This window comes from Protobothrops mucrosquamatus, unplaced genomic scaffold, assembly GCF_001527695.2.
Source record: "Protobothrops mucrosquamatus isolate PMUCROS unplaced genomic scaffold, P.Mucros_1.0 scaffold3904, whole genome shotgun sequence".
In the NCBI taxonomy this organism is placed as follows: domain Eukaryota; kingdom Metazoa; phylum Chordata; class Lepidosauria; order Squamata; family Viperidae; genus Protobothrops; species Protobothrops mucrosquamatus.
In genome coordinates this window covers 1-12,950 of record NW_015389849.1, presented here as the reverse complement: position 1 = coordinate 12,950, position 12,950 = coordinate 1, and the positions used below count along the sequence as shown (strand labels likewise).

At 46.2% G+C, this 12,950-nt stretch overlaps 1 protein-coding gene across 1 annotated transcript; it reads left to right on the top strand.

Moving 5' to 3' along the window:
• The first annotated feature begins 1,258 nt into the window (after positions 1–1,258).
• Positions 1,259–9,548, top strand: SDF4 (stromal cell derived factor 4). Its single transcript, XM_015827726.1, has 6 exons — positions 1,259–1,643; positions 3,807–3,943; positions 4,064–4,177; positions 5,247–5,405; positions 7,053–7,228; positions 9,121–9,548. The coding sequence occupies exons 1-6, from the start codon at positions 1,336–1,338 to the stop codon at positions 9,295–9,297; spliced, it is 1,071 nt and encodes a 356-aa protein (XP_015683212.1). The 5' UTR covers positions 1,259–1,335; the 3' UTR covers positions 9,298–9,548.
• Positions 9,549–12,950: the final 3,402 nt, after the last annotated feature.

Here is a 12,950-nt window from a genome sequence, read left to right as displayed (position 1 = left end):
CCCCCCCCCCCCCTTTGACTTGGCTTGTCAGAAGGTCGCAAAAGGGGATCACGTTTGTTTGTTGTTTATGTTTATGTTTATTATATTTATATCCCGCCCTTCTCCTTGCGGACTCAGGGCGGCTAACAGCCAGATAAAACAACTACAAAAATACAAAATGCTACAATTAAAAACATAATTAAAAGACAATATTAACATTTGGCCAAATTAATTTAAAATTATTTTAAAACCCCGCGACATCCACAGCCCCCCCCCCAAAAAAAGACACCACAACTGTCATAAATACAAACCAGGTGTCAAGCAAGCGCCCCAATGTAAATTGCGTGAGCACCGGGGATAATAATGATGATGATGATGATGATGATGATGATGATGATGATGATGATGATGATAAAGTTGGAAGGGACCTTGGAGGTCATCTAGTCCAACCCCCTGCTCAGGCAGGAGACCCTGCTGCAACGGTCATAACTTGGGGGGAAAGGTCCCAAGTCGCTTTTTTTTCAGTTCCGTTGTAATTTGGAGCGGTCACTAAATGAACGGTTGTAAAAGTCGAGGGCTACCTCTATTGCCTTGTCCGCCTGGAGGTTTCTTTTTTTTATTTTTGTGGGATAAACTCTCTCTCTGGAATGAATTCCGCGCGCAGAGTTCCTCTGAGGACACCCAGAGTGATTTTCGCCTGGGGCAGAATAAGGAGCAGCTTTTATTCTTTAAAAAAAAAAAAAAAGAGGAAGGATCTTTCTTAAAAAGCTGTCTGAATATAGAGGGGGTTTTTTTTTATGCTGGAAAGTCCTTTTTAGCCAGCAAGTTGTCTTTCTTAGATAGGAGAAGTTAATTAGGTAGAGGGAGGTTTTTAAAAAAACAACTGGTCAAGCTTTGGTGCTGAGAAAGTTAATTTAAGAGTGACTTCTGGTGTTTAATTGTTTGTGATTATATTTTTCTTGTGTTTTCTTGTGTTGCACTTGCATTTTGGTCTGCGACCCCAAAATTAAAAAAAAAATTATTATAATTTAAAAGTGAGATTTTAGCAAACAAGTTTTTTTTTAAAAAAAAAGAGCAATGTAAAATGAAGGGGTTTGCCTGCCTAGAAGAAGGGAAAGAATAGGAATAGGAATAAGAATAGAATGGAGCTGGGAAGGGACCTTGGAGGTCTTCTAGTCCATCCCCCTGCACAAGCAGGAGAAATTGCAAAGTAAATCAAGACACCCAACTTGGTTAACGAGCCTCTATTTTTCAGAATGGGAACAATGCTAATCATTTGCTCCTTCGCCGCCTCCCAGGTTACCCAGACACCATCCTGATACTTCCTCCTGCTGACGGTCTGAAGAACGGGAAGCCATGGTTTCCAAACGGATCTTCATCTGCAGCTTGGGCTCCATCTATTTATCCCTCCTCTTCGTCTTTTTGCTCATGGATGTGTATGCTCGGCCGGCCAACAGCTCCATCCTCAAGGAGAAAACCGCCGACAACAAAGACGAAAACGAGATCCTCCCTCCGGACCACTTGAACGGGGTCAAGATGGAGCTGGACGGGCATCTCAACAAGGACTTTCACCAGGAGGTTTTCCTGGGCAAAGAGATGGAGGAATTTGAGGAAGACTCGGAACCCCGGAGAAACCGGAAAAAGCTGGTGGTGATTTTCTCAAAGTGAGCATGGCCTGTTTTAACTTGAAAGTGGCTGCTGTTCTAAACTAGAAGGAAGAAAGGAATACTTGTTATGGCTTCCCTCCCATAATTTGGAGCTGTGGTTGTTCTCAGAATCTTAGAAAGTACTCCGAGTTATTCTTTAAAGGGAATTAAAGGAAGGAAATCTGCCTTGATTCCCGTGGCTTAAGTGAATATGCTCCTATTTATTCCTTCCACTGCCCTTGTGCTTGACATTAAATTATTGCAAGGCTTCAATCAGCATAGAGCTGGAAGGGACCTTGGAGGTCTTCTAGTCTAGCCCCCTGCTCAAGCAGGAGACCCTATAACCATTTCAGACAGGTGGCTGTCCAGTCTTTTCTTAAAAACCTCCAGTGATGGAGCACCCACAACTTCTGACGGCAAAGCTGTTCCACTGGTTGATTGTTCTCACTTAATTCCAGGTTGCTTCTCTCCTTGATTAGTTTGCATCTATTATTTCTTGTCTTTCCTTCTGGTGCTTTGGAAAATAAGCTGACCCTCTCCTCTTTGTGGCAGCCCCTCAAATACTGCTATCAGGTCATCCCTAGTCCTTCTTTTCTCCAGACTGGCCCTACCTAATTCCTGCGACCGTTCTTCCTCTGTTTTTCTCTCCAGGCCTCTAATCATCTTTCTTCTTCTTTGCACTCTTTCCAGAGTCTCAACCTCTTTTTTTTTTTTTGTAATGTGATGTGGGATGGGTAGGGGCCATGCAGACCTCTTGCCTGCAAAGAAAAATATTTATTATTGCTAAGCGCATCGTAGCAAGCGGTGGTAATAAAACGGAAAAGCCAATCTCTGGGTTGAGACAAGGGCTGGGCACTAATGACGTGGGCCAAGTCCCTCCCCTGCTTCCTTGCTTCTCATTGGTTGGGAGGAAGGCAGGTCACAAGCCACTGGGTTATTGCCACGCTGGTGTTGCAACTGAGTGCAAGCAGGGAGTAAACATTCTTCCCGAGAGCAGCCCCAGGAATATTCAGGCACTTGGGAAATGAAGGGTTTTTTTTTTATTAAAACTAAAAAAACGAACAAGCAGCCATTGTACTGAGGGTTAGAAAGTTTTCCTTAATGAGCCTGATCCTGTGGAGGGGGGGGGGGAGAGGAAAGTACCTTCCAACTTTGTGGTCTCAATAATAAGCTTTCCAATTTATTTTCCCGAATAGCAGTTGCTGCCCTTTGCTGAATAAAAAGACCAATTTGTTTCCCTCTGTTTCTATAATTGGCTGTGTAAACTGCCAGAAATGTTAATAAGCAGTTTTGGCAGATCCTTGGGTTTGTCTTAGATTGCTCTTATCAAGAGCACTTCTTTGCCAAAAAAAAAAAAAAGAGAGAGAGAAGAAAACCTCTTCAGCGTAGCCCATCTTCCCCTGCCCCGGCGTTTAGGGAGCCCCAGTTTCTCTAGGGCAGGCTCACCAGCTTTATAAGAGCAAGATAAGGAGAAGGAATTGAATTTCCCACCAGAGGGGGAGGCAGAACCAAATAATAATCCGAGGAGCCTATTAAATGCTGACCTGGCTTGTCCCTAAAAGGAGTCTATGTATATTAAAAACAGGAGCTACACAAACTCTTTAATTTGCATTCAAGGAAGTTGGACTTGATGACCTCTGTGGTTCCTCTCCCAGCTTCTCTGAAAAGGTGAGGTGAGCCAGGATGCTGCTGTCGTTAGGCCCACCTATTTTCGATTCTCCGTGTTCCCCAAAAAATATTTGGGGGAAGCCATATTTTGTAGATGGCATATTTCCCTTGTAACTGGCTACCTGTCTTGTCAGGTGAGGCTGAGTCAGTAGTCCCATCTTGAGCATCCCAGCCTTCCAGATATTTGGGGGTAGCAGCTTGTAGGGTTGTCTTATCAGTGGGGCCAAGAGATGGCTGGCCGGGACCTTTCAGCTGTAATTCCAGCCCATCTGGAAGGGACCAACCAGGTTTTTCAAGTGACTGTTTGAGGGAATTGGAACTGCCTGGGCATGCTTCAGACTCTACCGTGGCCTTCATTCGTTGCTCTCTGTCCTTTTATCACCTGAACTTGTAGGCTGGTTGCGCCTTGGCTGAGCAAAGAGAGAATTTCTTCTCTCTTTTTCTTTCTGGAGGGACACTGGGGGTTGGCGACCCGCTAACCGGGGCTCCTTTCTTTTTCACCGAACCGCGCAGGGTCGACATCAACCGCGACAAAAAAATCAGCGCCAAGGAGATGCAGCGCTGGATCATGGAGAAGACCGAGGAGCACTTCCAAGAGGCTGTGGAAGAAAACAAGATGCATTTCCGGGCCGTGGACCCCGACGGCGATGGTAAGAGGGAGGGCAAAGGGGCCGCCTTAGCGCAGTCGGACGGCGGGCAGCCCCGCGGCAGGGGCTGCCTTCCTAGTGGGCTGGCTGAAAATGGCTGAGGCTTCTCCTCTGCTTTATCAGGTCACGTGTCCTGGGATGAATATAAAATCAAGTTCCTGGCCAGCAAAGGCATGAATGAGAAGGAGGTGGCGGAAAAGATCAAGAACAACGAAGAGCTGAAGATTGACGAGGAGAGTGAGTGGTCTGCGTTCCCGAACAGGGTTGAAAGCTCCGGTTCTTCCCCGTGAGATTAAAAATCCCAATTTTCTCCTGGCTTCCCAAGGAAGGTTTCCTAATTCTTGCTTGCACAGGGTCACACCCACCCCTCCCCTCCTTCACCGTAGCAACTCACTGCTGCCATATTTTAACCTCTGAGGGGGATTAGTTTAATTGAGGTCACCTAACTAGGATAAAGGAAGCTTTCTGTGTCTTTCTGTGAGTGCTAGAGTAACACAACCGGTTAGTGGTGTGTTTGGCAAGGGCTAAGACTCTCGACAACAGGCAAGGTAACTCTGTGCTGGAGTTTTATCATTTGGAACTTCAAGCCATGATTTGGAATCTGACCTAGGATTAGCATCAGCCATGGCTTGAGTGAAGCAGGGCATAAATTGAATTAAATTAAACCTCTCAACGCCTCTTTGGGCCTTGAAATGTTTGCCTGGCCTCTCCATTAAGCCTGGAGCCAGGATTGACATACTTTTATTGAATGGAAAACTCTGGTTATAAAGAGTTCTGCAGAAAAGTGCCTCATTCTCCACTTTAACAACCCTGCAGGGTTGTGGTTTGTGCTCAAGCCCTCCTCACTTCTCAGGGATTCGAGCGTCTTTTCCACTGCTCTTCCTGGCTTTCCCAGCCCAACAAACTGGGTTGAACAGAACCAAATTGGTTCTGTGTCAGCAGAGCTCGTTTCCAGAACTTCTGGCCCACAAATTCTGAAATCTCTTTTAGTCATCATCTGTGGAGGAAAAAAAAACAAACAAGTCGTGTCTTAATTCAGGGGTCTTCAAACTTGGCCCTTGGATGACTTGTGGACTTCAACTCCCAGAATTCTTCAGCCAGCGAGGAATTCTGGGAGTTGAAGTCCACAAGTCATCCAAGGGCCAAGTTTGAAGACCCCTGTCTTAATTGGTCGAAATCTCCAACCGAGTTCGCTCGTCGTCGGTTTTAACCAGGATGGGTAAAAGGCATTTGTGCCCTTTAAAACCTGGACTTCAGAACTCTCCCTGTTTTGGAAAACCTTTTCTGAATCTTCTCTACCCCACAGCCCAGGAAGTCCTCGACAACTTGAAGGACCGCTGGTACCAAGCGGATAACCCTCCGGCTGACCTGTTGCTGAACGAGGAAGAGTTTTTGTCTTTCCTTCATCCAGAGCACAGCAGAGGGATGCTGAAGTTTATGGTCAAGGAAATTGTCCGGGATTTGGGTACGTTCTTCAGAATCGTTCTTCTAACTCCGATTATCCTGGTAGATACAATTGGCACAGTGGCTGGGTTCCTTAAGATGTCACACAGGCTGGAATTGTGATGATGAGGAGGAGGAGGAGGAGGAGGAGGAGGAGGAGGAGGAGGAGGAGGAGAATGCTGGCTGGGGAATTCTGGTAGTTGAAGTCCACCGTCTTAAAGTTGCCTAGTTTGAAAAAATAACTGCTTTCGGGTGTTCCCACCAAAGGGCTGTATGAATGAGCCGGCCTGATGCTTCTCAGCCCAACTCTGAATTGCTGGGATTTTGATGGCATATAAAGTTGGGTTTTTTTTCATCCCACATTGACAGTTCTGATCAGAGCAAAGTGGGGGGGGTCCTTCTAAACTTCCGTGAGTGGTGGTGAAATGTCCACTTATGGGGAGGGTAGAAGCTTTCTTCCCATTAGCACCAGCCCTCTTTTTACATGCGTCACGCTCTCTCATTTCTGGGGCAGAATCAGACATGGGGGAGCAGGGGGAGCCCACAGGGGCCGATCACTTCCTGACAGGGAGGACAATTAACCAGGGGAAGGGTCTCCCTCCAGAAGTTGTGGGGGTTCCATCACTGGAGGCTTTTAAGAAGAGACGGGACAGCCACCTGTCTGGAAAGCTGTAGGGTCTCCTGCTTGATCAGGGGGTTGGAATGGAAGACCTCCAAGATCCCTTCCAGCTCTAATCTGATTGACTGATTGATTGGCAGAGCCCTGCAAAAGGGACAGAATCAAAGCTCTTACTGACTTGGATGTTGTTTCCCACCTCAGGACCCCAGACTACATGTTGAATTATGACCCCAGTTGGGATCAGGAACCTAAGGCAGTCGTTAAATGAGTCGCCACATCTGATTTTTCAAACCTTTGTGCCTTTTGGAATCCGGCTGGGAAGGTCACAAGGGGACTCTGCAAACACCCCCCCCCTCCAAGTGCCCATATTTTGATCACGTGACCTTGAGGGTGCCGTAATGGTCATAACTGCAAGGACCTTTAAGTCACTTTTTTTTTTAAAACAAATTTTATTGGTTTTTTAATTTCTTAAAACAAAGTATTCAGGACACACCGTGGTGCTGGGGTAATCAAACATCCTAGAACAAAACATATATAAATAGTACAATCAATACATCAAATATTCCCTCTCTTTTCCCCTCAAATAGCATAGTGTATTTAAAACATCCAATTCTAGCTTAAACCTATTCAACCTGAACCTGTTTTAAAGCTTTATAAATGTACAATACCGTAATCCAATTAACTTTAAATAAAGACATTTTCAGTTCAGATATCCCCTTCCAAGTATGTTCTACTTTCTTAATTTTATCAAAATCTTATTTATTTCTTCTTCCACTAATCTCCCCTATTTTAAAGTAAAATATCAATCTATCCTATACCTATCTAATCCATCAATTAATCAATCTCTTTAAGCTGACAAGATAATATCAGCTTTAAGTCACTTTTTTAGCCCCGTGGAGGACGGTAAGTCTTGTTAACACCAAGCCGATGCAGCTGGGCTAACAAGACGTGCCTGGCGGAGACAAAACCAAACCGAGAAGATTTCAATCTCGCACCAGTGCAGCTTGTTTGATCGGTTGATCTTTTTCACACCGTCCTGTCTCACTGCAGATCAGAACGGCGATAGGAAGCTGACCCTTTCCGAGTTCATTTCCTTGCCGGTTGGCACGGTGGAAAACCAACAAGCCCAGGATGTGGACGACGACTGGGTGAAAGACCGGAAGAAAGAGTTCGAAGAAGTCATTGACGCCAACCGTGACGGCATCGTTACCATGGAAGAGCTGGAGGTAACCGAGTCGCGGCTGATCTCTTCATTTCCCCACAAAATGACATGTATTTCTCCCCCTCTCCCCCCCCCCCCACCCATCCCTCCCCTGTGGTTACTGTCGTGACTGTCAAGCTGGCCATTCCAGAAACAAGCTGATGCCTGCTAGATCAAGCTGGCAATTCTCTGGAAACAGTCCAAATTTGAAGAAAGGAAGGAAAGAAAAACAACCAGGCTACACTCATTTTTTAATTCGCCCCCCCCTCTCCCACGCTCAGCTGTCTCAGGGCAGGTGAGTAAACAGATATGTGGGCACAGCACTTTTTCTGCGAAGTTGGTTTGCTGTCAGCTTTTTGTTAACTTCCAGTTAGCAAAAGGAGTGGGCGAGAGACCCTGGCACTTCCTCATAGGAGGTATATGTATATAATTGAGTGGAATAACTCAGCTTTCTGCAAACCAAAGGCCTTTCAGGTGTGGGAGCCTTATTTCCCAGGATTCTCTGCCTGCTGGGGAATTGGCTGAGATATTGGACCTGTCCCAGGTTCATGAACATGGATTAAAACAGTAATTTCAAGGTTGGCAACTCTTTTAAGATGTGTGGACTTCAACTCCCAGAATTCCCCAGCCAGCATGGAGGAATTCTGGGATTTGAAATCCACGCATCTTAAAAATTGTCAGGGTTGAGGACACCCTGGTTAGGCTGTAGGCCTTGAGCAAACCCAGAAACTGGATGTTGCTTGGGGGGGGGGGAACCGTCACTGCTTACTTGGGCTCACTCAGGAACGTTGGGCACTCATTTCTGGGCACCAGACTTAAAAAATGGAGTCACACACACACACACACACACAGAGAGAGAGAGAGAGAGAGAGAGAGAGAGAGAGAGAGAGAGAGAGACAGAGACAGAGACAGAGACACAGAGAGAGAGACAGAGAGAGAGACAGAGAGAGAGACAGAGAGAGAGAGAGAGAGAGAGAGTGTATATATCAGGGTTTTCGTAGAATCAATTTGGTCATGTTAAGGCACCAGACTAGAAAGGGGGAATTTTATTTTATTTTTAAACAACTTTAATTAAATTTTTCAGTTTTTACATCCAGGTAATTAGGAAGCAACGTGGTGATAGGGTAATCAATAGTCCAATAACAGATGTCAGGTTACAACCTTAAAATTCCCTCTCTGTTCCCCGTAATTTAATATCATATACAAATTAATACATTTTCTAAATAAAGCTCAATCGATGGATACATTTATCAATAACATTTTAGTTACACCTATCCAAGTCCTGTTTTTGAGTTTTACTTGATTCCAATTACCGTATTGAGATTTAGTCTTTAGTAACCATAATATTTAGACTTCGAGTAACCCCAATTTCCCTCATTTCATTACAAAATAATTATCATATCCCCCTAGAAAGGGGCAAAACCTTTAAATTCTAGTCCTGCCTTGGGCCTCAAAGCTGGCTGGGGGACTTTGAACCAGTCCCTCCCACCTGCTCAGCCCAACAGGAGTAGGCAAGGGGTATTCTGGTATTTTCTTGGCCTTGAGTTATAGATGGAATCGAAATAAAATAAATAAAAACCTGAAGGCTGTTCAGTCCTGCCCTCTCTTGTTCCACGGGAGGGAACACCTCCCTTGAGTAAACAGAAAAAGGCAAACACTGGTTGAATGTTAGGCTGCTAGACCCCAAGGTTGACTCAGGACAGCAAGATGGCTGATATATAAATTTAATAATAAACTAAATAAGACCAGCTTGACGGTGGAAGCTGTTCCCCAAGGAGTCATTAGCTGCTTTTTGAGGATGGAGAGGTGGACAAAGTCAGAGCCTCGACCCATCTAGGATGCTTTAGCTTTGAATTGCTGGTGGTGGGGGTTCCCGGGGGGTCCTTTCTTTCTTCACTCACTTGCCTCCTCTTCTAGGAGTACATGGACCCCATGAACGAATACAACGCCTTGAACGAAGCCAAGCAGATGATTGCCGTGGCAGATGAGAACCAGAATCACCACCTGGAGCTGGAGGAGATCTTAAAATACAGCGAATATTTCACCGGCAGCAAGCTGATGGACTACGCGCGGAACGTCCACGAGGAATTCTGAACGAGCAGAGCCCGGGGCGCCCGTCCATCCGTCCGTCGCGCCGTCTTTCGCTTCCCCAAAGACGGCGCGTTTCCTTCTGCGGCTCGGCCCGCGTTCCGTGCATCCACAGCGTGGCGTTCTGGACTTTTTCAAAGCCGTCCATGTAGATTAAAAGCCAAATGTTTTCCGAACTCGAACCAGGATCCGATCCGGACAGGGTTCTTCTTGCTTTGTGGTGCTGGCTCTGAACAGTGTTCGCTTCATTCTCCGAAGATCCCATTCTCCCATTGATTTTTTCTTTTTTTCTTTTAAATTAGGACCACCACAGGGGAAGACGGGAAGGCCTGATCTTGGATCACTGGGGTGGGCTGGGGTGGGAGGTGGGGGAGAAAGAGGGCGTGTTCATTTTACATCACGTTCAGTCATGGTGTGGTTGTGTAGCTCTTGTGATTGCTTGAAAAGAATGTTTCAGGAAACCCTTGATTCATTTGAAACTGCTCGTCCTGTGGCGGCTCTTTGGGGGGGTTCAGCCTGGGAGGATTGCAGGTGGTCCTCTGCTCAACGTCTACAATGGGAACAGGAAACTTTGTTGTTATGAAGACAAAGGATCTTAGGACCATTTTAGGCATGGTCATTAAGCAAATCAAACGGCTGTTCAATCCAGTTTCCCCCACTGAAAGGAAAGGATGCAAGTGGTGATCACAGGGCAGAACGGGGTTGTGAATTGCAAATCTATAGAGCACAGGGCATGGAAAGAGTGCCCTCCTGTGGTTATTGTGGGCATAGCAGCCTGAAAGAGGCATAACAGGGCATGTAAACAATGCCCTCCTGTGGTTATTTTGGGCATAGCAGCCTAAAAGAGACATAATAACAGGGCATGCAAACAAGGAAGGCCCTCCTGTGGTTATTTTGGGCATAGCAGCCTGAAAGACATAACAGGACATGCAAACAATGCCCTCCTGTGGTTATTTTGGGCATAGCAGCCTGAAGGGGACTACAAAGACCATCTATAGCACAGGGCAGGGCCTGTCAACCTTTTCACCCATTGTACCACTTTGAGGGTAAGGCAATATCCGAATCCCACCACTGGCCTAGCAAGGTGTCAAAAACTTGATGGCCAAACCCCCCCCCCAAAAAGGGGGGGGGGAATGATAAAGTACAAGCAGTCCTCGACTTACAACGATTTGCTTAGGGACTGTTCGAAGTTACGACGGCACTGGAAAAAGTGACTTCCGACCATGTTTCACACGACCGTTGTAGCATCCCCAGGGCCCTGTGATTTACATTCGGATGCTTGGCAACTGATTCATACTTACGACGGTCACTGTCCCAGGGTCGTGTGATCACCTTTTGCAACTTTTTGGCAAGTGAAGTCAATGGGGGGGGGGGACGTGACCAGCTCATCACTAAGGTTGTGGGGAGCCTGTGGGGTGTGCGGATGGGGCTGTGGGGGGGATCCGTGGGTCTCTGCTGGAGGGGGGTGGGACTGGGGGGGTGCCTTCCCTTCCTCCCATTGTTCCTTCCATCTATCCATCCATCCTCTGATATTTCCTCCCACCTTCCCTCTGTTCTTTTTCTTGATCCTTCCTTCCCTCCCTCTCATTGTCCCTCTCAACACCCACAACTTCTGGAGGCAATTTAAATGTAAATCCTTTTAAAAACAACAACAACACTTGCTGGCCACTATCTTAAAGAGTCTCCACCCAGGCATGCGGAGGGAGATGGGGGTAGAGTTTACAGAATTGCCGGCTTGCAACAGTAACTGAGATGGAAGGGACCTTGAGATCATCTAGTCTAACCCACTGCTCTCACAAAGAGAGTTCTGTATACTGTATGTCTGATAAATGCCTATCCGGTCTCTTCTTAAAAGCCTCCAGGGAGGGAACACCCACAACTTCTGGAGGCAATTTAAATGTAAAACCTTTAAAAAAAAAAACCCCACTGCCCCTGATCAGCGTAAGCCTCTCCAGGCAACATCCAAAATGGGGTGGGGGACTTCCTTCCCTACTGGCAGGGGATCTTCCAACGTGGCCCTTGGGTGCCTTGTGGACTTCAACTCCCAGAATTCCTCAGCCAGGCATGCCTGGCTGAGGAATTCTGGGAGTTGAAGCCCACAAGTCATGCAAGGGCCACGCTGGAAGACCCCTGCAGTGAAGGGGTCAGCAGAATCTCTGCCGGGTCTGTGCCAGGGAGAGGAGGCGGCAGCAGCAGCCACAGGCTACCAATGTCAGGCCGAGGCAAACAAACAAACAAACCACCTTGCAAAGGGCTGCACTTAACCAGCACAATGGGAGGCAGAGCAGTGCCCAAAGGGATTGCAGACGACAGAAGAACAGTACCATACAGGAACCACAAAAATAATAATATTTTAAAATACAGAAGTCATTCTAGGTCTCTAGTCCTCAAGGCCAGCAAGCAGCAGGTCTTCCAGGCAGCTCCAGCAAAGCAAAAGCAAAAGAGATCTTGCAAAACTCAGCCAATCAGCTTCGGCCACGTGACCAGGCACCAAAAAAAACCCACTTCCGGCTTCTTCTCTCCAAGCCTCGTGGCTGCAGACGCCTGTGCTTGGTCGCGGGTTTGCACGTCTAACAGTAAGTCCCCTTTCTGAATTAGTCCGTTTTTGTGAACACTGGCTAAACAAACGTTCGTACCTGGGGAGGGATTACCTGTATACAGCCATTCGTGTTAAAATTAAGAATGAGGTCCCACTTGAATAACTGCACCTGCTTTTAATTAAACAGCCAGTTGCATGTCCGCTGCGTTTAAACATGGCGACGTTGTTAAAGAGCCACTGAAGGACTCTGGGGCTCCCTTTTTCTTCCAGGCACCCAGTGGAAAGGCTTTTTTAAATTAAAATAAAATGAAATAAACTCCTAGGGTTTTACTTTGCATTTGTTCCAATTTACTGTGCACTTGAATACTGTGCACCTGCTTTTAATTAAACAGTCAGTTGCATTTAAACATGGCGACATTGTTAAAAGAGCCACTGAAGGACTCTGGGGTTCCCTTTTTTTCAGGCACCCAGTGGAAAGGTTTCTTTAAATTAAAATAAAATGAAATAAACTCCTAGGGTTTTACTTTGCATTTGTTCTAATTTACTGTGCACTTGAATAACTGCACCTGCTTTTAATTAAACAGTCAGTTGCATTTAAATATGGAGACCGTCTTGAAGAGCCACTGAAGGACTCTGTGGCTCCCTTTTATTTTCAGGCACCCAGTGGAAAGGTTTTTAATAAAATAAAATAAAATAAACTCCTAGGGTTTTACTTTGCATTTGTTCTAATTTACTGTGCACTTGAATAACTGCACCTGCTTTTTATTACACAGTCAGTTGCATTTAAATATGGAGACCGTCTTGAAGAGCCACTGAAGGACTCTGGGGCTCCCTTTTTTTTTTCAGGCACCCAGTGGAAAGGTTTGTTTAAAAATAAAATAAAATAAACTCCTAGGGTTTTCTCCTCAGAGCGACCAGGCGAGGCGAACCAGCAACATGCTGAACCTGCCTGTGCGTGCGCAGAGGCAGAGGAGAGCGCATTGAGACCAGCTCTGACAGCATCTGGAAAGCCTGGTGTTTTCTCTCCCTTCCTTTCATGCCAAGGGTAGCCTAGTTAAATTTCATTCTGATGTGGTCTTGTTTCTTGAGCTGACCTCCCATTTTGCTAACAATCCCTATC